General features: G+C 49.6%; 2 protein-coding genes across 3 annotated transcripts; both read right to left on the reverse strand.

The window, feature by feature from the left end:
* Positions 1-2,209: 2,209 nt before the first annotated feature.
* Positions 2,210-12,522, reverse strand: GPR174 (G protein-coupled receptor 174). 2 transcript variants are annotated; one of them, XM_014954979.1, is made up of 3 exons: positions 12,437-12,522; positions 9,559-9,631; positions 2,210-4,969 (listed from the first exon to the last, which is right to left on the reverse strand). In XM_014954979.1, exon 3 carries the CDS (start codon positions 4,555-4,557, stop codon positions 3,517-3,519), a length of 1,041 nt encoding a protein of 346 aa, XP_014810465.1. In that variant the 5' UTR covers positions 4,558-4,969; positions 9,559-9,631; positions 12,437-12,522; the 3' UTR covers positions 2,210-3,516. The 2 variants fall into 2 exon arrangements, with proteins under 2 accessions (XP_014810465.1, XP_014810466.1); XM_014954980.1 differs by lacking the exon at positions 9,559-9,631 and having other exon boundaries at positions 12,437-12,511.
* A 7,954-nt stretch (positions 12,523-20,476) lies between these two features.
* Positions 20,477-21,768, reverse strand: LOC106895534 (putative P2Y purinoceptor 10). Its single transcript, XM_014954974.1, has one exon. The coding sequence runs from the start codon at positions 21,722-21,724 to the stop codon at positions 20,609-20,611; it is 1,116 nt and encodes a 371-aa protein (XP_014810460.1). The 5' UTR covers positions 21,725-21,768; the 3' UTR covers positions 20,477-20,608.
* Positions 21,769-23,489: the final 1,721 nt, after the last annotated feature.

Here is a 23,489-nt window from a genome sequence, read left to right on the forward strand (position 1 = left end):
TCCTCATTCGCCTCATGTCATGTACAAATAAGACTTCCCGAAAAACCTTGATGCTGCTTCTGGACAGCTTCAGGTCTCCACGCATCCCCAGGGACCTTCCCCAGGTCTGCACTGTTGCCACAATACCTTTTCTTTTGGCCTAGCACAAATTAAACTTAACTCTGTGTTAAAAAGCCACTTTTCACTTCAGCACGGAGTCTGCCTGGTGGTGTTTTTGGTGGAGACCTCTGTGCTTTGCTTCTCGGCAGTAACAACCTCTTCAGGGAAGAGCTGCTTCTTGAGCAACCAGAGGAAATAGTTCATGCAGAACAAAGGGGATGTTTTAGGGTGGTTTTTTGCTGTTAGATTTGCATTCAGGTTCCCAGTCCAGTGCTGCAGCCTGAATTTATTACTAAGAAGGCTTTCTGGAGAAAAGACATATGTGGGAATATCGGCTTCTGCTGGCTTTGACCAGGCTGGTGGAAAACTGCAGCCAGAGCTGAGAAATGTCCAGCTGAAGAATGGGATCTTGCCTGGCACAGAGCTTGAAGCTGGGCAAGAAAAGGGATCAAACAGTAATTGCTCTCTGCTGATGCAATGGCTGGGCATTACTTGTTTCCTCCAAACCTCCTGTGTGCCATGTGCCATCCCTACTTGAGGCTTTCTTGGGTGGAAGAGATGCAGCAGAGCATCAGCCTGGAGAAGAGAAGGCTCTGGGGAGACCTTATAGCGGCCTTTCAATATCTGAAGGGTGCCTATAGAAGAGCTGGGGAGGGACTCTTTGCCAGGAAGGGTAATGATAGGACAAGGGGAAACGGTTTTAAATTGGAAGAAAAAAGATTCAGATTAGATATCAGAAAGAAATTTTTTACTATGAGGGTGGTGAGACACTGGAACAGGTTGCCCAGGGAAGTTGTGGCTGCCCCATCCCTGGAGGGGTTCAAGGCCAGGCTGGATGTGGCCTTGAGCAACCTGCTCTAGTGGGAGGTGTCCCTGCCCAGGGCAGGGGGTTGGAACTAGATGATCTTTGAGGTCCCTTCCAACCCAAACCATTCTATGATTCTATGATCTCTCTGCTGGTGTGCAATTGCTCCAGGGCTCCAGAACAGGCTGCTATCATGGATCCCAAGCCATCAACAGGCCATGAAAATACACCTTCTGTTAATCTAAGTAATACCTTGATTCTCCAGAGGTTTGTGGCAGCAAGACCTGTCTTCAAGACCAGGTTGGATGAGGCTTTCAGCAACCTGATCTGGTGAGAGGTGTCCCTTCCCATGACAGAGAGTTGGAACTGGATGATCTTTAAGGTCCCTTCCAACCCCAACCATTCTGTGATTCTGTGATCAGCCAAGGGCTTGGGAGACCTCTGTTGATGGAGAAGCAAATCCCACCTGGAGCTGAGTTGCTGCAGCAGGGGGAGGGCAGGCAGGTTGCTCCTGAATTCAGCTCATGTGAGCTACTGCCACAATTACACCCGGCTTCCTGTAAAAAGAGACCGTTAATTCTGATATGAATAAGCCCCGTTGCTGCGGCAGCAGGGGAAACTGCTCCCGGCGCACCCACGCTGTTTGCTGAGGGGGAAAACTGAAGCTTCTTGAGGTTTTTCTCATTAAACAATTTCTGAACTTCTGACACCGCTTTGTGTAACATCTTTTCCCCTCAGAAGCTAAAAGTAGCTCTGGGGAGAGGAGGGTGGTATGGGGCCATCCTGCTCCCCTCCCACGTGCCCAGAGATGGGGAGCAGTGGCCAGAAAGGAGGGTGATGGGCTTGTGCTGGGCTCTGGCTGTAGGAATTCTGTGATTCTGTGAATTCACATTGTCTTGGGGTACCAGAGGAGGATCGGCAATTTGCAGCTGTGTGTTTTGTCCCTTGGAAAGCCAGCATTTTGCTTTTCTCCCCAGTGCAATAAGGAGGTTAAAACAATTTTGAAAAGGCATTTAAAATATTCTAAAGGTGCTCGAGAGGTGGCGAGGATCCAAGTGCTGCCACGTGTTGGTCCACGCAAGTGTGTGCTGGTGATACAGGCAGAGGGGAGAATGGGCCAAGAATTACTTTAAATTTTTTTTTTAAAGGATTTTTTTTATCATATACACCAGGAAATAAAAAATATATATTTATTTGTTTATTTTTTCCTTGCTATGAACCAATTACAGTGTGCTTCATGGTTTTCATGAATTAGCAGTGCTTACTTAGCCACCACACTCAGGTACAGACACGCTGGCTCAGACTCTGAGAGATGAGGTGATGGAGTTTTGTTTTATTATATAGGAGGGCTCTTAAAAAGAAAAAAAGTCTGTGTTCCAACACACTCTGGTATTCACATAGTTTTTCTACAAAATATATAATTTTTTATAAATTAAATCTATAAAACAACATTTGCATTAAATAAAGCCTCGTACTGTCACAGTTTTTTTTTACACTTCAAAATGTAACATTTCAAATGTTCACAGAAAAATAAATTTTACAAGAAGGTGCAAATGAAATACCAGTAAAGCTCAAAGCTTCTGTTGTTTGGTTTCAAAGAAATTATTCTTAAAAATACACCCACATTTGAGCCTTTCTATAAAATCTCTCGTAGCCTTTTGGGTGGTACCTTTGCCTCTGCTTATAGAGAGTTCAGTTCCCGTTACAGCAAACTTCAGAAAGGTTTGGTTCCTCTGGCTCTTTTAATCACGCTGCTGTTAACTAAGAGTAGATGTGATGGCGCAGGGTCAGTTATAAGTGAAAGGGAAATAATTTGCTCCATCTTTGGTGAAAAGAGGACCCGAAAGGCTTGAGGAAAATCCAGCCTGAATAAATACCCTCAAAGCGCAGCCCCATGGTTAAAGCTTATCAGAGGCACCGATACGATTTCGAGCCAGAAATGGGAAATGGTGGCAGAAAAATAGTGTCTGGACATTTCAGTGACTTTGTGATTCAGGGTTATGGCATTTGCTCCACCCCGAAATGGAGATTTGGTTAATTATTTAAATGGCAAGTCCTTTGGGGCCACCTTATGCTCCTTGCTCTGTGGTCAACATGCCTTGAGGCAAGCTCTTGGTGCTCTCCATAGAAATTAGTCACTGCTGGATTGTCTTTTGCTTCAGAAATATGTAATACTGTGTCATCTACTAATTTTTATGATCAAATTCTTTTTGTATAGCCAGACTCCAAAATCTTTGCTGCCTCTTTCTGAAGCCAAGGTGCTTCAGGACATGGCCAAGGTGACCAGGACGTGGTCAGGAAATGGCCCCACCAGTGACAATGGGGCACAGCATCACTTCTTGCCATGGGTCTGGGTCCTCCTCCTACTGCCAAAGCTACCTGCTCCTGGCTGCCCAGCTTAGAAATAGGGCCTGTGGGAATTACACGGTGCTATTAGTATTCAGAGAAAATTTGCAACCAAAGCATTAAATCAAAATATTTTCAGTCAGGTTTGGGTTCTGGGGTTTTTTTGTTTGGTTTTTCTTCAACCCTCACTAAAATCAGCAGAAGCTTGTTTGAGTCATCGCTCTCAGTGTCCTGGGGGGAGGTGGGGAAGGGAGTGGGCCAAAACTCTAAATATAGGGAATATTTGAAATGCTGGCAACTTTTGGGAGAAGTTCAGCACTTCTGGCATCCTCCAGATGATCCGTGGCATCCTCCCTGAGAACATCTCTGGAGTGTTTCCTGAGGTTGTGAAGCTGGATGCTGTCCTGCAAATCCTGCCTGGAAAGGCGTCTCCTGAACTCCTCTGTAGTAAAATAGTAGATGACTGGGTCCACGCAGCAGTTCAAGCTGGCAAGGCACAAAGCTAAAACGTGAAACACCGAGATCACCTTCTGGACGCAGCTGTTTTTAATTATTTTGGTTTTGACAAAGAAATCCAGTGGAAAGCTGATGTGATAAGGTGCAAAGCAAATCAGAAATACCAAAGCGCAGGTGAGGATCATCTTTAAAGCCTTTTTTTTCTCTCCGAGGCCATGTGAAGCAGAGTTTTTTTCTTTGAGTGATAAGATAGTCTTCCAGGAGCAGTATAGGATAATAAGTAGGGGTGTTACAAACCCCACCAATTCACCTACTGTCATCATCACAATGGAGGTGGGAATGCCAATGTTCTTTACGGGGAGATCCACAAAACACGTTTCGTTACCATCGTCCTTGTGAAGTCTGAGAAGCACGAAAGGCAAACAGCCAATGCAGACCACGACCCACCCCACGATGCTGATGTACACGTCACAGATGCGTTTGCAGTCACTGAATTTGAAGGGGTGCATAAGAAACAGATAGCGTCTTACGCTGATGCAAACCAAGAAGTAGATGCTTGCGTACATGTTGACATACTTCAGGTAGAAGCAGAACATGCAGAGACCTGGTCCAAATTTCCATGTCCCGGTCAAGTAGTAGAAAATCCTCAGGGGCAAGGACAAAACCTGCGATAAGTCAGCAATGGCTAAATTGATCATAAATATTACAGCCCTTTTAGTCTCTTTCATGTACCCGTAAAAGACCCACAAAGCTAATGTGTTTCCTATTAGTCCAGGAATCAGGATGAAAGTGTAAGTAATTGCGTAGTAGGTTTTGAGGTTTGTTTCGTTGCAGGTCGAACCGTTCATCATGGTTGTGCTCCAGATCCAAGCTCAGCCCTGGCATGATAACATGTTCCTCACTCGTGTCCTGCAGCCACGTTCTCCTCTGGGCATTGGTGCTTAAATTAAAAGTTTCAGCCCCGGCGTCCGTGTGGGAGGCTTTGGTTACCAGATTGTCTTGTCCACTCTGGGGAGAAGCTTCGTTATGGGGTGTGTGGGTTAATTGAAGTCCTCCTCGTGTGCTTTGCTCATGCTCTTTGTCAGAAGTTACCGGACCTCGCTCTAGTGGCTTGTAGGATTGATGGGGAGAGGATTGGCACCTAGAAATGCATTCTTGGGTGCCGAAGCAGTCAGTGGTTCGTCACCGGAGCTGCACCTCTGTCACCTTTCAGGTCTCATTTTAGCCACTTCTCTCAGCACAGGAGTTTGACAACTGACGTGGCTGAAAGACAAAGAGGTGCAGTTATTACGCTGCGGGGAGACACGGGTCTTACAAAGCAAAAACTTGCCAGAGCAGTAGGAGCATCTCTAGCAGAAACCTATTGGCATCTGTGGTGGTCAGCTGTTCTCCTGCCTGACAAGTGCTATCTCTCATCCAGTGAAGGTGAAAACCCACTAAGGAATGAATAGAAAATGTGTTTAATTGCTTCCACAAACCAGCCTGCTGTGCTCTACCCCCGAGCAGAAGTCACCCCTAGTCGCTGGGTGTATTTAACTTGCTGCCAGGTTTCTGACAGGATCACAGAATCTTAATGGTTGGAAAGGACCTCTGGGATCACCGAGTCCAACTGAGATCACCGAGTCCAACCATACACACACACAAAAGACCCCCACAATCTCAGCCACTAGAGCATGCTCTGAAGTCCCACATCTACACGTTTCTTGAATACCTCCAGGGATGGTGACCACCACCTCCCTGGGCAGGCCGTTCCAGTACCTGACCACTCTTTCAGTAAAGTAATTTTTCCTAGAATCTAATCTAAACCACCCCTGCCACAACTTCAGACCATTTCCTCTGCTCCTCTCATCATTCTCTTGGGAGAAGAGGCCAACACCCACCTCTCTACAACCTCCTTTCAGGTTGTTGTAGAGGGCAATGAAGTCTCCCCTCAGCCTTCTTTTCTCCAAACTAAACATGCCCAGTTCCCTCAGCCTCTCCTTGTATGACTTGTTCTCCAGACCCCTCACCAGCTTGGTAGCTGCCTCTTGCCCAGTTCCAGCTTTTCCAGTTGAAGCTCCCTTTGGCCACGGTTGCATTGGTCTCCCCGTGCCCAGCCCAGGGATGCTCTGGGGAATGCCATGCCCTCATCCCTCCTCGCTGCACCCAGAGGGATGCTCTCGCCTCACACAGCACTCATCAGTTTAACACTCCCAGGTCTTCTCAGGAAAAGCCCTTCAGAAACTTCCCACCCGCACCACGGCTAGAGATGGCCGAGAAGACAGAACAAAATCAGCTCCTTATGTAAATGAGCCTGACACACACGCCTGAGAAATTCATATTTTCCACCAGTGCAGCCACTGCTGCCGCGGCACGGAGTGGAACTCCCAAGTCGGTGGCTTTCACCGAACCGAGGTCAACTTTTTCATTTATCTTTCATAAATAGAATATAAAGCATCCTTATAAAGCACACGAAGAGGAACAAGCAGCCCACTTGTTAAACACTTGTTTTTTTTGCTGAAGAACTACCTGCATTATATTAAATTTAACTTTCTCACAGCTGCTTTTTCTAAGCCTTTCTCTTGCCCATCTTGCACATGTGACTGCTCTGGCTGTTGGAAATACCAGATATCATCACTAAGGTGACTGTAAGTGGACTTTTTTTTTAAAATTGTTTGCATGGTAAGCAGCTGATATTCTCTGAATCTCTCAGACAAAAAAAAAAAAAGAAAAAGAAGCAAACAAACAAAACCAACTGCAGATCTGATAAATATAGAGGAAATTCAGATCTCTGTCCAAACTCTCTCTCTTTTACTTCAGCATGAGGAATTAACCTACAGGTCTAAGTGGGAAAAGTTTGTAGGTACCAAGCAAGATGCCAAAGGCACATTTATAAAGGCAAAATTAAATCCTGCTGCAATCCCTGATGTTTTTTCCTGTGCTTTGAGGTATAGGTGTTAAAATGTGAATATTTATTAATGAAGTCGATATTCAACACTTGCCAGTGTGATTGCACTGAAACTTTGAAGTTGCTTTGGGTGGAAACAGAAAATCTTCTACAAAAGGAAACATGTCGGGGGAGTTGGGGAGCTTTTCTGTGTCTATTTGTGCAGTTTCTCTTGCATACCATTGAGTAACGAGTCCAATGAGACTGAGATGTCTTCCTTTCTTCCAGAGAGCCAGCTTCTAACATAACCAGTTGAGCAAAACAGCTCGTAAAATAATCCCGTTAAACTTCAGAAGCTACGATTAATAAGCCATAGAGTTAATTAACCTGCTGTTCAAAGAGTCTCCAATTCTTTTATTAGTTCTCCACCCGACTTCCGATGCACAAACCTGAACGACTAATTCTAGAAATGTGAGTAATCTCTTCATCACGCACTAATGGGTGCTCACCTACTTGTTAGGTTTTATCACTGGTGGGTAACTTGGGCCCAGGGCTTCAGTTTCTATTTGCTGGAGCTTGATTGGCACAAGTAACTGGGAAGGGGCTGTGGATGGGGCTGTTTTTTGGCAGTACCTGTCATGCCCTGGGGTTCCCTGGGGCTTCAGAGCTCGCCCTTGGCAGCTGATTAAATCCTTTAGGGCTTTCTGACAGTGGCACCCATTTTGGGTAAGCCCCTCCCTTCTCCTCTGTACTGGGATCAAGCCAAGCCAGTTGGCCAAAACCAGTACATCCTCCCTGAGTGGACAGAAATTGCTTTGCTGGGCTTGAAAAATGCTGAGTATTGGTACAGGCAGAGTGGGCTGCACTGGGAAAGCATCCAGAGATGCTTAGTGGGGACTGGTACTTATAGAGGATGGGAGGGATGCTCTCTTTCATGTGGGTTTTCCATGGTGATGCTGAGGCCCTGTGAAGATGTTCCCATCCTTACTGTTACAGCAAACTCCTCTGGGCTTCCCATCCAGCTCCTGGTCCTGCAGGGGTGTCTGAGCAAAACCACCAGGTTATAGGTGGCTGGGCTGTGCCCAGGCAGCAGGACTGGGCCACCAGTGACCTGCTGCATCCTCTCACTCCCGGAGAGCTCCTCTACTCCTCTTGGCTTCCCAGATACCAGCACCATCCCCTAGGAACGCAGCACGAGGATGGCTCGTGAGGAGCCACACAGCTTTGCCTTGGGTTGATTTTCGCTTTTTTTTTACCCAGAATATCTCAACTTTGTGCCTGAAGTTTGCTCTGAAGCACCAGCAGTGAGGAGCTTGGGTGACTTTGCGGTGCCGTCGCTCACTGCCCATGTGGGTGTCCCCATCCTGCAGACAGACACGTGCCCGGCCGGCACTGCTCCTGTGGACACTGCTGGGGCAGGGCTATGCCTGGCTGGGGACCATCTACAGGGCAGACATGGCCCTAAATCCTCATCTCCCAGTTCTTCCTTCCAGTCATTTTAAATTTTTTTTTTTTTTTTAACAATGTTGTCTTTCCTCTCACCTCTTGCCCAGGGGCTCCTATCACCCAGTCAGGGAGGCTGAGTCATGTTGCTTTTCCTCTGCCCACGTTCCTGGGGTGGGTAAACCCCCCCTGCCTCCATCGCTGGGCCACGGGACACACAAAAGGAAGGACAAGGTGCAGTCTGGTCACAGCCCAGGGCACACACGTGTGCTCACAAGCCTTTTTCCTGCTGCCCCCCTAAGTTTCCCCGTTTCCACTACCCAGCAACTTTCCTGCAATGCCACCCCCTGTTCCCCACAGCCTGGTCCCGGGGCAGGAATGTGCTTGGAGGACTTTCTGCCTCTCCTAGGGGCTGCAAACCCCCAGCACGAGGGGTCCCAGACAGCGAGGATGCTGGCCCAGGTCACCCAGAAATGCCACGGCAAGAACAGCCGCCCTCAGAGCGGGGGTAAAACCACCGCGATGTGAGAAACTGCGCTTTGGAAATCCCGAGCAGTAACATGACAAAGTTCAGCCAAATGCGCTATGTAAAAAACCAGCAGGGTGCTAAAAAAAGCTTCAGAAAGAGGAAATTTTGTTTCGCATGCTCTGTGCTCGCTTCCCCTCAGCACAGGGGAGCTGGCTGTGGCGGTAGGTTTGAGACTCTCCCCAGGCATGGCTTCCTTCTTGCCCCAAATGATTTTTTTCCTCCCTGTGTTTTGCCAAGGAGACCCCACAGTCGGGCAGGTCAGAGCACTGGGTGAAGATTTCTCACTTGTACTTAATGAGTCAGAAACAGCAGGTGAGTTTTGTTGCCAGCTTTACAACCAGGGCTCGTTAACGCTTGTTAAAGCTAGGCAGATATTGTGAAAAGACAAAGTATTTTCTATATGCTGAAGGGCAGCCATAAATCCACATGAACAAGTGCAGGAGCTGGGGCCATGGGAGCAGCCCCTTACAACCACAACACCCGTGGGTCAGAGATAGAGCAGGGCTCAGCCTCAAACCCACATCATAGTCCATCACCCCCTCCATGAATCATCAGGCTCCACACCTGAGGGTGATTATAATTGCCCAGGTCAAGCAGGACCCTCATTAGCAAATGCTGTGAGTTTTACCCCAGGAAGCAAAACCACAGCAGCTCTTAAAACCCAGCTCAAGAGAGGAAAGGGTCTTAAACCAGATTGGGGGAAAACAGCCTGTGGTTGGGCACTTTTTGTACGTGCTACCTCTGCTGCTGCATCATGCCTGGTCCCCTCTAGGAGCCCAGATCCTTAAGGAACCCAGGATGCTGCCCAACACCTCCTGCTCCCTCCTAGAACCAGCCTGCCCTAACTCTGCCACCAAGGACCATTCTTGCTGACTCAGGTGAGCAGTAGGCACCCTGTGTTTGGTGTGGGGCTGGTATTTATGCTGTAAAATCACCTAAAGTAGCCTGTGGCAGGGGTGACGTGGGCAGAGCAGCAGCTGGTGCTGGCCACCCCGGTGTCATCTGCTGACTTACCCTCCTCGGGGGAGGCTTGGGCACGCTGCCGCCTGGGACCTCTCTTCTATTTTTCCTCCTTCTCCTCTGCGGCCTAAAATAAAAGGAGAAGGTGCATAGGGGTAATTTCAAATAGAAAACTAGTTTCCTGCTGAAGTTACGCAAATAGAGGCAGTGCGGTGGTGGCTCTGTCCCTCCCTGTGCTGGGGACGTGGGGACAGGGGAGCTGACCCAGGGACCAGAGCAGGGACAGTGGTGCCCTGGGCCAGGCTCTCCCAGTAACCACTTGTTTTCTGCGTCACCTGAAGTGCTGCTGTTCTATTTTGGCAGAGATAACAACTACCGATTAAAGTATTAACTGAAAAGAGAAATGGTAGAAATGTAAATGATCAATGCATAGAATTGCTTTTTAGTTATTTTTTCAAAATGTCAGGGGAGGAGAAAGGCTTTTCTCCCTCGAAGCATTTCTCTGGTAGATATTAGGTTTTGTATCCCTTTCCATAAGGGTGATGTTGCCTCTTGCTGTGTGAATTGTGGAGACTTCTCTCTATTTCTCTTTGGTAGCACCTGCCCACAGAGGTCACGGTGCTTTTGTCAGGGATCCTTGGAGCCTCCTGTATTTTGCTGTCCTTGTCCTGACACAGCATGAACCCTGAGCCCCTGCCTTTACCCCTGCCCGGGCACCTCTAGGGTCCCAGCCTGGGTACCAGTGGCCTCTAGAGCATCCCCCCTCTGACACATCTGTTCTGTGTCAGCATCTCTTCTGCACCACACACACACACTCTGGGTTGCTGGAACATATTTGCTAGCACTGTGTTTGTGAAGGCAATACGGATGAGAGTGGCTCTTTCACTTTGACTCTGTTGCAGTGTCTCTGAGCATCTGCCTGTTCATCCCGTCCGATTTCTGTGGTTACATGAAATGAGAGACACTAAAAATGGTGAATGTTTATTCCGTGGGGGGAAAGCAGTGAAACAGCCGAGACTTTACAGGTTAGGACTGTGGGGCATTGGCACAACAGAATGAAAAGGTTTCTTTCTGTTGTGTTGGCTTTTTTTTTTCCCCCCACTAATTTCTCACTTGCTTATTATTAAGGTAACTGAGCCTTTCCATGATGTGCCTACCCTCTGCCCTGCCTGTGCTCCCTGTCTTTCTGCCCACATCCCTGCTGGGGAGGAGCTGTAGCGGCTGCTTGAGGGAGATTCCCTGTCTGGCACTGGAATTTTGGGAAGGGGCTGTGAGGCTGCAGCCCCTGGGGGGGGCTCACTGGGAAGAGTACTGCATCCAGCTTTGGAGTACTCAGCACAAGAAGGACATGGACCTGTTGGAGCGGGGCCAGAGGAGGCCACGGAGATGCTCAGAGGGGTGGAACACCTCTGCTGTGAGGACAGAGTTGGGGGGGTTCAGCCTGGAGAAGAGAAGGCTCCAGGGGGACCTTAGACTCCCTTCCAGTCCCTAAAGGGGCTCCAGGAGGGTTGGGGAAGGACTCTTGATCAGGGAGGGGGGCCATAGGATGAGGGAGAATGGTTTTAAACTGAAAGAGGGGAGATTGAGATGAGATCTCAGAAGAACTTCTTTGCTGTGAGGGTGGTGAGAGCCTGGCCCAGGTTGCCCAGAGAAGCTGTGGCTGCCCCATCCCTGGAGGGGTTCAAGGCCAGGCTGGATGGGAGCAACCTGGTCTGGTGGGAGGTGTCCCTGCCCAGGGCAGGGAGGTTGGAACTGGATGATCTTTAAGGTCCCTTCCAACCCAAACCTTTTTGTGATTCTCTAAGAGGGGCTGGGGGAGGAGAAGGGGTGCTGTGTGCTGGTGGGCAGTGACTCAGGCAGCCAGGGACACCAGGGGGATTTTGGCTGGGTAATTTCCAAGAATATGCAGAAAACAATAAACACTCCAGTTTACTGCCATGTGTAATAGGCTCCTTTTGCCTTTTAATCCTTTGCAAAAGCTCTTGTCCCCTGCCTTGGTAATATTGACTGTGGTTATAAAGGAAAAATAAAACCTGGAGCAGCAGTGTTGTGTCTTAGCCCAATCCCCCACCCCTCTTCTCCCTTCCTGGCATACCCTGATGTCCCGTGTAGATGTGCATGGTAATAAGTACCAAAGCTGTGAGTTTTCTACCCAAACTGTCAGTGTATACCCCCAGGGACATGTGGCCACTTGCCTGTGCTCACTGGGCTGTGTTATCAGCAGTGGCACAGATACCCCTGCCTCTCCCCTCCCCCTGCTCTTGTAATTAAGTGGAAAATTGCCAGTGGAAAGTCAGCCTCCTGCCTCTTGTGAGGCACGGACTGTTTAAGAAAATCCATTGGACAACCAAGTGAGACCCCCAGTAACGAGTAAATCAGGCCAGTCACTCACGTGCTTGTGGAGATGGGGCTGTACGGCCTCAAAAAGTCCACTTACAGACCAGTCCCTCCACAAGACGCTGTGGGTTTTGCAAAGAGTAAGAATCTTCACAAGTGGTGTTATTCTTAAACACAGCTTCTTGATATTCGCGTAACAGTAATAGAAAATATGGTTTGAAACTTCCTGGCCAGCTATTTTGACTTAAGCCATACCCTCCCTCTCCCCAAGAGACACAGAGCATCTCCTGAGTGCCAAAGGGAGCTCACTCTTCTGGTAAATGGAGATATTGGCTCCTCACCCACACCTCAGCTTAGCTGGCACCTCCTTCCTTCTACTCCTTTACTTTTGGAGATTCATGGGGGTCAGTGGTTACCACTGCACCCTCCTGCCTCTGGATGGGGTGTCCCCATCCCCTCTCAGCACTTCTAGCACCGGTAGGAAGAGGCAACAAGTCTATGTTGCAACAATCAAAAAACAAACAAAAAAAAAGTACCATTTAAAACCGTTAACCTGAACCAAAGATAACTGTGGATAAAAGAACATCAGTCCTACCTTTGCCGTGCCGGTGGGCTGCTCCGGTGGGACCCTGCGGGCCCCGGTCTGTGGGTGCTGGCAGCGGGTCCCCACCTCTCTTGACGTGCAAAGCAAAAGTGCAACTGCCGGGAGCAGCAGCGCGGGAGGCGAGTGGGGCCCTCCCCGGCTCTGCCACTCCTCCTGCCCTCGTCCCAGCCTGACCCGACCCCTATTCTTTCTTTTTTTCGGGTTTTTTTTGGTGGTTATTTTTATACATATATATATATGTGTAGAGGTGCTGCTGGTTTTGGGGTGTTTTGGGAACTGCCGCCGTGGCACGGCAGTTGCTGTTTTCTGGGAGGCTGCTGTCACCCCAGCAGCTTCCCCGGTGGTGGGGGGCACTGGGGGGGCTCAATGCCCCAGCTGAAGCAGGGCAGGGTCCTGTTGGCAGAGCCCCCTTTGCTCAGGACATGGAGCTGATGAGGCTGATGAAGCCGGATGCTCCATCAATTCTTTTCCTCTCCCTTCCCCAGCTTTTTGGGAAAGGTTCCTTTGCTTTCATCTGGATGGTATTTTACCCCTGCGCTGTGGGTCCTGGCACCCAGCACTTTCGGGGGGGGGCTTCAGAAAGTCACACTGAAGCTGATCATGGTCTGGTTTGGGCTTCCCCAAAAGCAGGTCTTCTCCACGGTCGTTATTTTCTAATTTAGTGGATTTTTGCACCTTGCGGAGAAATCCAGGGCCAGAGCCGAGGGTGCTTCCCTTCCAAATGAACATTTTGTGCCACAAAGGGGTGTCACCCATCACCACGTTCCCCAGCCACCGTGGCCCCCCCGGCTCTGCCCCCACTGGGTGCTCAGCTGTCGGCAGAGGGTGGTGGTGGTGGTGCTGGCCACGGCACGGGCTGCTCGCTCACCCCTGCGATTTCACCACTTTTAAAAAGCAGCACTTCTGCAGTTAGCCATCTGGGGGACTCTAGCTCAAGAAGTGTTACAAACACTTTATTTATTTATTATTATTTTTTTAAGATTAGGAAGGATTGAGGCTTCTCGATTCAATTAGTTATTTTGAGAAAGTGACTTTTTTTTTTAACTATTCCTGTAGCGACTCAACCTAAAATTATTTGCAACTTTAAAATTTTATTTAAATTCCTATTTCATTGGTCAGGAGAACAGGACTTAACTTTGCAGCATGACTTGTGGAGAGGGTTGCAGCTCTGCAGAAGGGTCACAGGGGTGCCCAGGGGCCAGGCAGTGCCCTCCACTGTGGTGTCCCCACCACACCATCACCACACCATCACCTGCTCCAGCAGGTACCAGGGGCTCAGCGACACCTACCCTGTTAAAGCACTATTGATTTACTCGCATAACAATTCCAGCTTATAGCAGGGGTTTGGAGCTCTCTGTACTTCTTTTTATTGTGGTTTACAGGAAATTAATCTCTTGGGCACCTCGTGGGTTTTATGGCCTCATGGGGTGCCAGGTTTGTCGTCCCTGTGGTGGCACGGCTCCTCGCTGGGGCTTTGCAGCTTGTGCCTCCTGAAACACACAGGCACTCGCCTTTTTCAGCTGCTAATAATCCTACTAGTTAAAGCTTCTAGCCTTTTTTTTTTTGAAGCCTGCTGATTACTTAATGTGCCTTAATTAATCTTGTGTGGGAGCTAGAGCTTTCAGCACTGTGGGATCTCTGCCGCAGAGTTGTCCCCTTGGGTGCGGGGATGGATTAAAGTGCTTTTTGGAACTAGAAGCTGTGGGGGTTTGGGGTTTATTGCTTAAACAGGGCTCGTTGGTGTGGCGGAGTCTCCTGGGAGATGTGCTGAGACCTCGGTGGAGGCTGCTGGATTGGTTCACATTAGTCCTGGAGCGTTTCCGTAATTGCAGTGGGATCTGGGATGTGGAGCTTTACCAGCAGCTGCCTCTGCTGTGTGCTCTCATGCTTTGCAAGGTGCTATCACTGTAGTGATTTAAAGAAGAACCTCTTGTTACCCAGCCACCCCCCTCCAAAATCATGTGCTGTGAAACCCAGCTGCCCCCAGACTCTGTCCCTGCCCCACCAGCCTGCCCTTGCATGACCCTGGCACCCTCCTGCCTCCCCAAAGGGGACTGGGGGGGACGGTTTGGACACCGCTTCAATAGACAGCAGAGTTGAGAACAGTCCCAAGAATAAAGGTGGTACCAACCCCCCCATGGCTGAGCAGCACCTGGGCTCTGAAGATGATTTCATATTTTCTTTTCCTGCTCGAACGTGTGTGAAGGATGCTCAGTTTTGCACTTTCATTTCTGCGGAAGCCAGCCTATTTAGAAGAAAGCATAGCCCGTGCTTCAGGCGGCGAGTGTATTTACTGTATGGATAGCCTTTTTTTTTTTTGTATCAAAAACACCTTTCAGAGCGTAACCATATCCTGTTTTGCTGGTGCCACGCTCCACGTGCAGCTGGCGTGCGTCGCTGCCGGCATCCATCCTGCTTCCCGTCACTCCAGGAGCCCTTGCGTGCCACGGCTCAGCCCCTTCTCGGGGTGCGTGGGTGGGAGCCCCGGGGTGGGTGCCTTCCCCAGCTCGGCTTTACCGGCAGCTGAACCCCGAGCCGCGCCGTTCCCCGGTACAGGGTGCTCAGCAGCAGCTCTGGGCCTGACCCTCCCCAAACCTGCCCTAGTTGAGGCCACCAAAAATCAGGAGAACTTGGAGCTGGGACCAACTCGAAAAGATAAAATTTTATCTTATATTTTTATCTTACATAAATTATATTTTACCTTATACTTCCAATTTTTATGAAGCGTAAATTTCACAGAATCTTCTAGGTTGGAAGGGACCTTAAAGATCATCTTGTCCAACCGTCAACCTAACTGACAAAAATAGACACCCACACAACAAACAAGGAGCACCATCACTAAACCATACCTCCCAGCACGACATCAACCCATCTTTTGAACACCTCCAGGGATGGTGCCTCAACCACCTCCCTGGGCAGCCCATTCCAATGGCTGATAACCCTTTCAGTGAAAAAATTTTTCCTAATATCCAGCCTGAACCTCCCCTGGCGCAACTTGAGGCCATTTCCTCTTGTCCTGTCGCCTGGGACTTGAGAAAAGAGACTGGCCCCCATCTCTCTACACCCTCCTTTCAGGGAGTTGTACAGAGCAATAAGGTCTCCCCTCAGCCTCCTCTTCTCCAGGCTGAATAACCCCAGCTCCCTCAGCCTCTCCTCATAAGACTTATTCTCCAGACCCCTCACCATCTTTGTCACACTTCTCTGGACCCGCTCCAGCACCTCAATGTCTTTTTTTATGGCAGGGGGCCCAAAACTGGACACAGTACTCAAGGTGAGGCCTCACCAGTGCCGAGTACAGGGGGACAATCACCTCTCGGGCCCTACTCGCCATGCTGTTCCTGATACAGGCCAGGATGCTGTTGGCTTTCTTGGCCACCTGGGCCAGTTCATTTAAGCTTTGTGACCTTGCGGGAGATCCTCAGACAGAAAGAGCTGAGGTATTTCTGGTCTGCACTGGCAGTCCTTAACAGAAATAATGCCAAAGAATAGATCGTGTGTCTGTCTGCTCTCCCCGTGGCTGGTGATGTTTTGCTCAGTGATGACCCAGGAGGAGCCTGGGGAAGGGCAGGAGCTTGTTTGCAGAGGAGGAGCTGGTACAAGACCCCAGCCCTGCTGCCTGGGGTGTGATGGGCTCTCACCCACAGCTCCCAGCTTCATAAAATTGTCTGGGATGGAAGGAACCTTTCAGATAAGTCCAACCATCAACCCAACACCAACAACAAAAAAAACACTAACCCGTGTCCCTCAGCACCACGTCTACCTGGCTTTTAAATACCTCCAGAGATGATGATTCCACTGTGTCCCCGTTCCAGTGCTTGACAACTCTTTCAGTGTAAAAAGTTTTTCCTAATATCCAATCTCCTGGTGCAACTTGAGGCCATTTCCTCTTGTCCTATCACCTTGGGAGAAGAGATTGACCCCTCCTGGCTATAACCTCCTTTCAGGGAGTTGTAGAGAGTGAGAAGGTCTCCCCTCCATCTCCTTTTGTCCAGGCTGAACATTCCCAGCTCCCTCAGCCTCTCCTCACAAGACTTGTTCTCCAAAGAACATGGAGCCAGGGGTGCAGCCGTGCTGCTGTCACCACACCAAGGGCCAAAAAGTTCTGAATTTTTCTCCCTGGCCTCCATGCTTGCCATATCTGCCTACAGCAGGGAAAGTTTCTTTAAAAAAAAAAACAAAACCAAAGCCACCCACAAAACCAAAAGACCAACAAAAAAGCCCCATTAAGAGGAGCGAGACTGAGTGATTAGTGTGGCTATTCCTGCCGGAAAGGACTCACTGGCTGCTGCAAGGTTGAGGGCTGGTTCTTGGAGGAGAGCTAACCCCTACAGTGCCAAACGTGGCCCTGGCACTGACGTAGAGTTCCCCAAACCCTCTCCCTTGTGCCATGAAGAGGACTCTGCAGCACGGGAGGGACTGATAAGTCTCTAAAATGCGTCTGTCACATTGAGCACCAGTGACTTGGGCTTCACAGGGTGTTGCTGGCTGAGCCCCTGAATAAAAAAATTGGACTTGGGTCTGATGAAATCATGACTGTCTGGAAAAATCGCTCCCTGGCTCGGCTTGGTTTGCAGCAGCAAAATTTGCTTTCTGTGGGTTTAGGTAGCGCTCAGAATCCAAGCTGTTGGTGTGTTTGTTCCTCTTCCAGGTGCAGCCCTTTCCCCTCTCCCCACCACGAGGTGGGTGGATGGAGCAGCAGCTCGTTGCCAGCGGTGGTGGCCACCAGCCCTGTGCCAAAAACCAGCAGAGCCCAAGTCTCGTTACTGGGTGGGTGGTGTGAGCTCTTGCCGAGGGCTGAGTGGTTTTCCAGAGGCAAAGTCACTTTGCTAGGGCTGGGCTGGAAGCATGTGGTCATGGAGGGAGGAAAAAGGTATTTTTAGCAAAGAGAAAAGTGATCTTCCCTCTTTCTTGTGGGGCCCTAGAAAGTGTTGCGCACAAGAGACGACTTCTTGGATATTCCAAAATACTGTGTAATTTTAGGAATATAAGTGTAGCGTGTGTGCAGGGGTGTTATGTGCATAGGGATGGACTCATGTATATAGAAGCAACCCAGCAGTTGTAGTCAAAGCCAGTTGTAGAGAATTAAGCCCTATAGAATAATTAATTGCAGCCCCTCGCCCTTCCCATGAGGGTGTTTCTGGAGCCCTCCTGACGGTATGTCTTGCTGGGCAGGAGACCACCACAGCCAAAAATCCTCACCAGCAGCTGATGGGTCTGAGCTCTTGGGCAGGCTGAGGATGCCTGGCATCTGATCCCAGAGCATCCTGCTGATGCAGGGTCTGGAATTACCTGGAAATTTCCTTTGCCTGAAAATGAATGAGGCTAAAGCACAGCATGAGGGTTATTACTGTGTGAATAAAAGGTTTAATGCCCACAGGTAATGGCTGTGTGAGAGAAATCCTGAAAAGCTCTTAATTCACCCCACCCTCTCCTTCCCCACACGTCAGCTCCCAGTCCCTTGCTCTCCCTTCTCTTCCACCTTGAGCTTTTCCCTTGTAAGACATTAGCTCACACCTTGGCAAAGCAAATCCTCAACTTTGCAGCTTTTTACCTAAATCTTCCTAGGGACGCTGTAGAGCCAGGTGTCCCCCAGCCTGCTCTGACCTGCTGCCCCCCACAGCCCCCTCAGCTCTTATATCTCTGTACTGGGGACCAGCAGCATCCCTGTCTGTCTGTCCCCCCTTCTCCATGCAGCATCCAGGTGTCAGAGCTCTCTGTTGACCCCAGATCCCCATGGTTTGAGTCCCGGTGCCCAGCCAGGGAGTTTGTGGTGGTGATGGAACCTGGTGGACTGTGATAAAACAGGAGGGCTGGCAAGCGGCTTGTGGCCTCTGAAGGGTGGAAAGCGCTGGTCTGCACTGGAAAAGGATGTTTCCTCAGGGTTTGGTTTGTGTAAAACCCAGCAAAATCCTTGCTATTCAGCAGATCTAACCCAAAAAGGGACTTTTTCTGCTATATTTCCCATGCAGCCCGTGGTGCAGGCAGCCCGAGTCAGGATTGCTCTTGTGTTTCCAAGTGACAGATTAGCAAGAGTTTCTGCTTTGCTTTCTCTTTCCTGTTTTCCTTTTTGGAAGGGGAAAGCTGCATTGCAGAAACTTCAGAAGAGCTGTGCAATCTGAAAACAACCTGACAAAGTCCCAGAAGTAACTGGAGCTACTGGGAAACCTGGAGCTGCCGGTAAGGTCGGAGCTGCAGTCTGGGCTTTGCGGTCGGTCAGCAGGACTTATAAATATCTAGCTGTGGTTATTGAGGGCTGCCTACATGTCCACCCCAGCTCCTCGGGGTTGTGCTGTTCCCAAAAGACACTCACAGGTTAAAACCACCTTCCCAGTTAAGGTGCTGGTGGTGTCACTTGTCCTCTCTGTGGCAGCTGCCCGGAGCTGGGATTTGCCAGCCACGGCATCGATGAGGTTTTGCTTGGGTTTCCTGTTTTTCCTGCGCACGCTGCTGGATTTGTGCCATCTGAAGTAGCTTTTTTTTCAGCCCTGAAAACTCTTTTCTCCCCCCTCCTTCCCCAAGCAAATAAGGAACACATGTCCTTTTGTTATTCTTATTTATTATTTTTTATTTTTGTGAGAGGAGATTTAGGACAGAGCGAGCTGCAGGGCAGTGTGTTTTCTGCCCGTCTGGGTGTTTTCTGCCGGTCCCTGGCACTCTGTAAGTACCAAAGCAAATTCCTCTGGGTTGTCTGCATCTCCCCTCATCATTCTGTGACCAGCCTTGGACAAGTGCAGGGTAAACCACCACCGTCTCTTCCCAGAAATGCTGCACGGGTTGGAAATGTACATCCAAACATCAGCAAAGCTGTTTTCTATCAAACCTCCTCTGCCTACGTTTACTTTTTGGCAGGGTTTTTCGGCGTCGCAGTCATAGATGCTGTAACCCACAGGAAGGAAACCCCTTAGCCCTAGTGCTGGCTGTTGTGCGAGGGACTGTAGTGGCCACGGGGCCTCTCTGAGCCCCAAACTGGGGTACCCCCCCTGTAAATTGTACCATTGCTCTGAGAGCAGATGTGGTGCATATTGCGACTATTTACAAGCACTTAAAATAATACCCATGATGCTAAAATACATGTCGAGATTATTTTATTTCCTCCCAAGTCTGAAGCCTTAAGGATGCGCTCGGGTCACTTTTGTAAACTTTTCTCGGTACCCAGTGAGGGCTGGGACCTTTTCTGATTTTTAAAGCAAAACTGAGAGGCTTGGGTAACATCTTAATCTACGACCACAGGCTTTAGCAGAACGCCAAATAACACAAGACTCTGAAAAACAGCACAAGACACAGCAATGCCAGCTACTACCCTCCCTTCTCCCACTCATCCCAGCTCTCTGCGAGCAAACATGCCCTGGGAGATGTCCCTCATCCTTCATCCTTTTTGCTCGTGGTATATCCAGTCACAGTCTGTCTTCCAAGTATTCGTTCCCCCCATCATCAGCTGAGCATCCCGCAGCTCCCGGGAGCCAGGTGCCCTCCCTTGCTCAGCTCTGGGTGCATGATCTGTTTGAGAACTCCCTTTAACACTGATGTGGCTATAGATTAATACTCTTTGCTTGATATAAGCTTGATAAAGGTACTCTTGCAGTCCAGATTAGGCTAGATTAGGTCTAGAGGATTTATATTATTTATTTTTTTTTTGCAATGGAAAGAGGTTCATTGTACATGGAGAGAATTAACTGTCCTGATATAAAGCCTCACGCAAGCGTGGTGGATGCTGCAGTTGTCATGGTCTGCAGGTACCTGCAGTTGGGGCTGAAACTGGTGATACCTCCCTGAGCTGTGCTGAGGCTGAGCTGCCTGCTCACAACACAGGATTCAGGAGGATTTTCAAAAGTGACAAATACGTACAAGCACTGAAGCAATGGGAATGAGAGGGACCCGAACCTGGTTGCAGTTCAGCACAGGAGAAATACTGGCATCAGGGACAGCTGTTTTGGGTATTTTAACAATATGATGTTGTCCATCATGATAAGACAAACAGTCCCCAGCAGCAACAACGCTACCAGCAAACCTTGGTTGTTTGTTTTTTTTTTCATGAAAATGTCCTTCTAGGTCAGATTCTGGCATCTGTTGCACACAAAGGTAATTCAAGGTGTGTTTGGAGACCTAACGCAATCTTCACTCAAGCTTTGAGAAGCACCTATACGGAGAGAAATGGCTTATGTTTCAAGAGATGGACTCCAGCAGGAGCTCGTCGGGCGGCATCGGGGGGATTTCCATGCTGTTTATTCGGCCAAAGAACTTAGGAAGGGACCAAAACTTAAAGCGTGGAAGATTTCTCCTCTTCATGCGAATATCGTGGCCGGTTTCGGTGACGGAGAGGTTGCTCCCGCGGCGGGTGAACCGAGCCCGCAGGGCGGCACAGCTGTGGCGCAGGAGCTGGTCCTGGAACTCGGAGGTCATGAAGTAGTAGAGGACAGGATCCAGGCAGCAGTTGAGGCTCGCCAGGCAGAGGGAGATGGGGTGGAAGCGGAGCGTGATCCAGTGAAAGGTGCAGTCCTGGATGATGTTCTCTATCACCATCATGAAGAAAGGGAAGTTGATGTGGTAGGGGGTGAAGCAGATGAAGAAGACGGCCGCGCACATCAAGACCATGCGCAAGGCCTTCTGCTTCTCGCTGGTGTTTTGCAGCTGGGTTGGACAATCCCGCAGGGACTGCCACATCTTCCAAGTGCAGCAGGCAATGATGCCGAAGGGGATGCCAAACCCAAACAGCTCGGCCACCGTCACCATGGCGATGGAGGCTCCTGGGCTCAGCTGCTTCACCCCCAGGTCTGAGAAGCACGTGTTTGTGCTCTTGGACAAGGCTGGGCTCCTCACCACGAGCAGGGGGAAGCAGGCTGCCCCCACAAAGAGCCAGACAGCAGCGCTGATGGCCGCGTCGTACCGCCGCTTCCAGTCCTTGGCTTTGAAGGGATGGAGGAGGAAGAGGTACCGCTGGATGCTGATGCAGGTGAGGAAGCAGATGCTGGCGTACATGTTGAGATACTTCAGGTAGAAGCACACCTGGCAAAGAAAGTTTCCAAATGGCCAGGTGTGGTTTATGTAGTAATACATCCGTAAGGGCAGCGAGAGGACGTGAGCCAGGTCGGCCACAGCCAGGTTGATCATGAAGATGATGGCTTTGCTCTTCTTGCTGATGAAGCGGCACAGGACCCACAGGGCAGCGCTGTTTGCCAGGAGGCCGGGGATGAATATGATGGTGTAGGTGGCTGCGTACAGAGTGGACTGGAAGGACATCTGGGGGTGGGTACAGTTCCCGGAGGACACGTTGGTCTCCATCTCAGCTGAGTGTCTTTGCTCATGGGGTAACAAAAGTATGCGGAGGGATTCTGTCAGGAGTAAAAACAGATGATGTAAAGCCAAAAACTTTCCAGTATTTCCCTACATGGAGTAAATGTGCTTCAGTACAGAAGAATAAGTTGTGTGTAGGTGTCTGCAGAGTGTGTGTGTGCAGGTGTGTGTCCAAGGTGGGATGTGTGTGTGTGTTGGGGAGGGTGCAGAGCCAGACCCCACTTACAGGCAGTGATCCCGGGCATCTTCCACTCCAGCTCCTTTCAGATGTGCTCTGCAGAACTTTGGACCCTGCCACCCCCTAAGGTGATGCCTCAACTACAGTGACATTGCAGCTGAGCTCTGTATTGCCAGCTTTATTGCCAGATTATTATATAATCTCTTTATAAGCCAGAGAGCTTCTTGAGTTTTTTTTCAAGACCACTTTTATTGCATATAGTTGTCTGTCAAACCCCCATCAAATTAGCACTCTCTGATATGTCTACAAGCAATTTCAGTCGGATTGTAAATAAATAGGGACTTTAAATGGGTCTAGACACAGTCCTTTTGGATCTGTGCAGTGGGCTGATGTGAATCGGCAGCGAGGGCAATAATTAGCATCAGCAAACGATGGTGCTGGCAGGCAGCCGACCCGAGCAGAGGCCGGAGGGAGAGGTGCAGACAGATCTATCAGAGCTCTGGCTCCAGATTTAAGGCTGGATTTATAAGCTAATAGCTGGCCGAACACACGCCAGTTGCTCTGCCGGTCCTGCTAACTCAATTCCAGCACTCATGGCACATTGTGCAGGCATCGTGTTGTAGCAACAGCAATTATCCTCCAGCAACGGTTCAGGACATGAAGGAAGATAAATACATCTGCCTTTTAGTTAGAGCAGAAACTCTTTTCATCCATTTACCCATTTCGCCTCGGCCAGCTGGCACTGAGGGTATCAGTGGGTCACAGGGAGTTCACAGGTACTCACGCAGCTCACCGGAGAGGTGATGGATTTTGCCACCTGTGAGCAGAACTCACAGGGAAACGGTCTGTTTTTTTCAGGAAGAAGTGATTCAGTTACAAACCAAGGGCCTGGAGCATCGTTTGCAACAAAAGAAGAGTGATTTCCCCCTTGGAAACGGAGCCTGTAGCTGCCTGTGAGGTGATGGGGAGCCTGTGCTTCTCGTTTGGGAGAGCAGAGCCTGATCTGGCAGAGCCCTGAGCACCTCTTGCCGTGGCCACCGAGCCTCTTGACAGCAGCATTTAATTAAGAAGCAGCCAGAAGTGCTGTTTCCTGCAAGGATGGGTTTCTAAAAGGCAATCGCTTACGGTGGGGACCAGGCTTCTGCGCAGAGCCTGGTATCGCTTTGAGGTGCGGGATGAAGGCTCCTCTACCCTGCTCCTCCTCACCTAGGCAGCTCTTCAGAAGTTGTCATCACATTTCCAGTTTTAGGAGGAATGTTATATATATATTTATATAAAATATATATCCAGCAGCCTCCAATACAGGAAGGGTGGGTGTGTTTGCCCACATTTCTGTGCCCGTGCAGGGCTTTATGCCCTGGTTTCTGAACTGAGCCCTTGCCAAACTCTTTTCTCCCGTTTGCTGATTTCTTCAGGGTTTTGGCCACAAAAGAGTGAGGCTGAAGTGGAGCCCGGGCTGTGAGGCTGGTACATATTTTGGCTGCTGACTCTCCTTGAGCCAGCAGCCCTGGGTCAGTGGCTTCCGATTTCTCCATCGAGCCGGGACAAGGCAGGGGAGTGGGGACATCTCTCACC

The sequence above is a fragment of the Calidris pugnax genome, unplaced genomic scaffold (assembly GCF_001431845.1).
Source record: "Calidris pugnax isolate Ruff unplaced genomic scaffold, ASM143184v1 scaffold38, whole genome shotgun sequence".
Classification (NCBI taxonomy): domain Eukaryota; kingdom Metazoa; phylum Chordata; class Aves; order Charadriiformes; family Scolopacidae; genus Calidris; species Calidris pugnax.

What these genes read in the sequence shown, in the direction of transcription:
- GPR174 (XM_014954979.1), bottom strand. Translation starts at nt 4,557, where the DNA reads ATGATGAACGGTTCGACCTGCAACGAAACAAACCTCAAAACCTACTAC.
- LOC106895534 (XM_014954974.1), bottom strand. Translation starts at nt 21,724, where the DNA reads ATGGAGACCAACGTGTCCTCCGGGAACTGTACCCACCCCCAGATGTCC.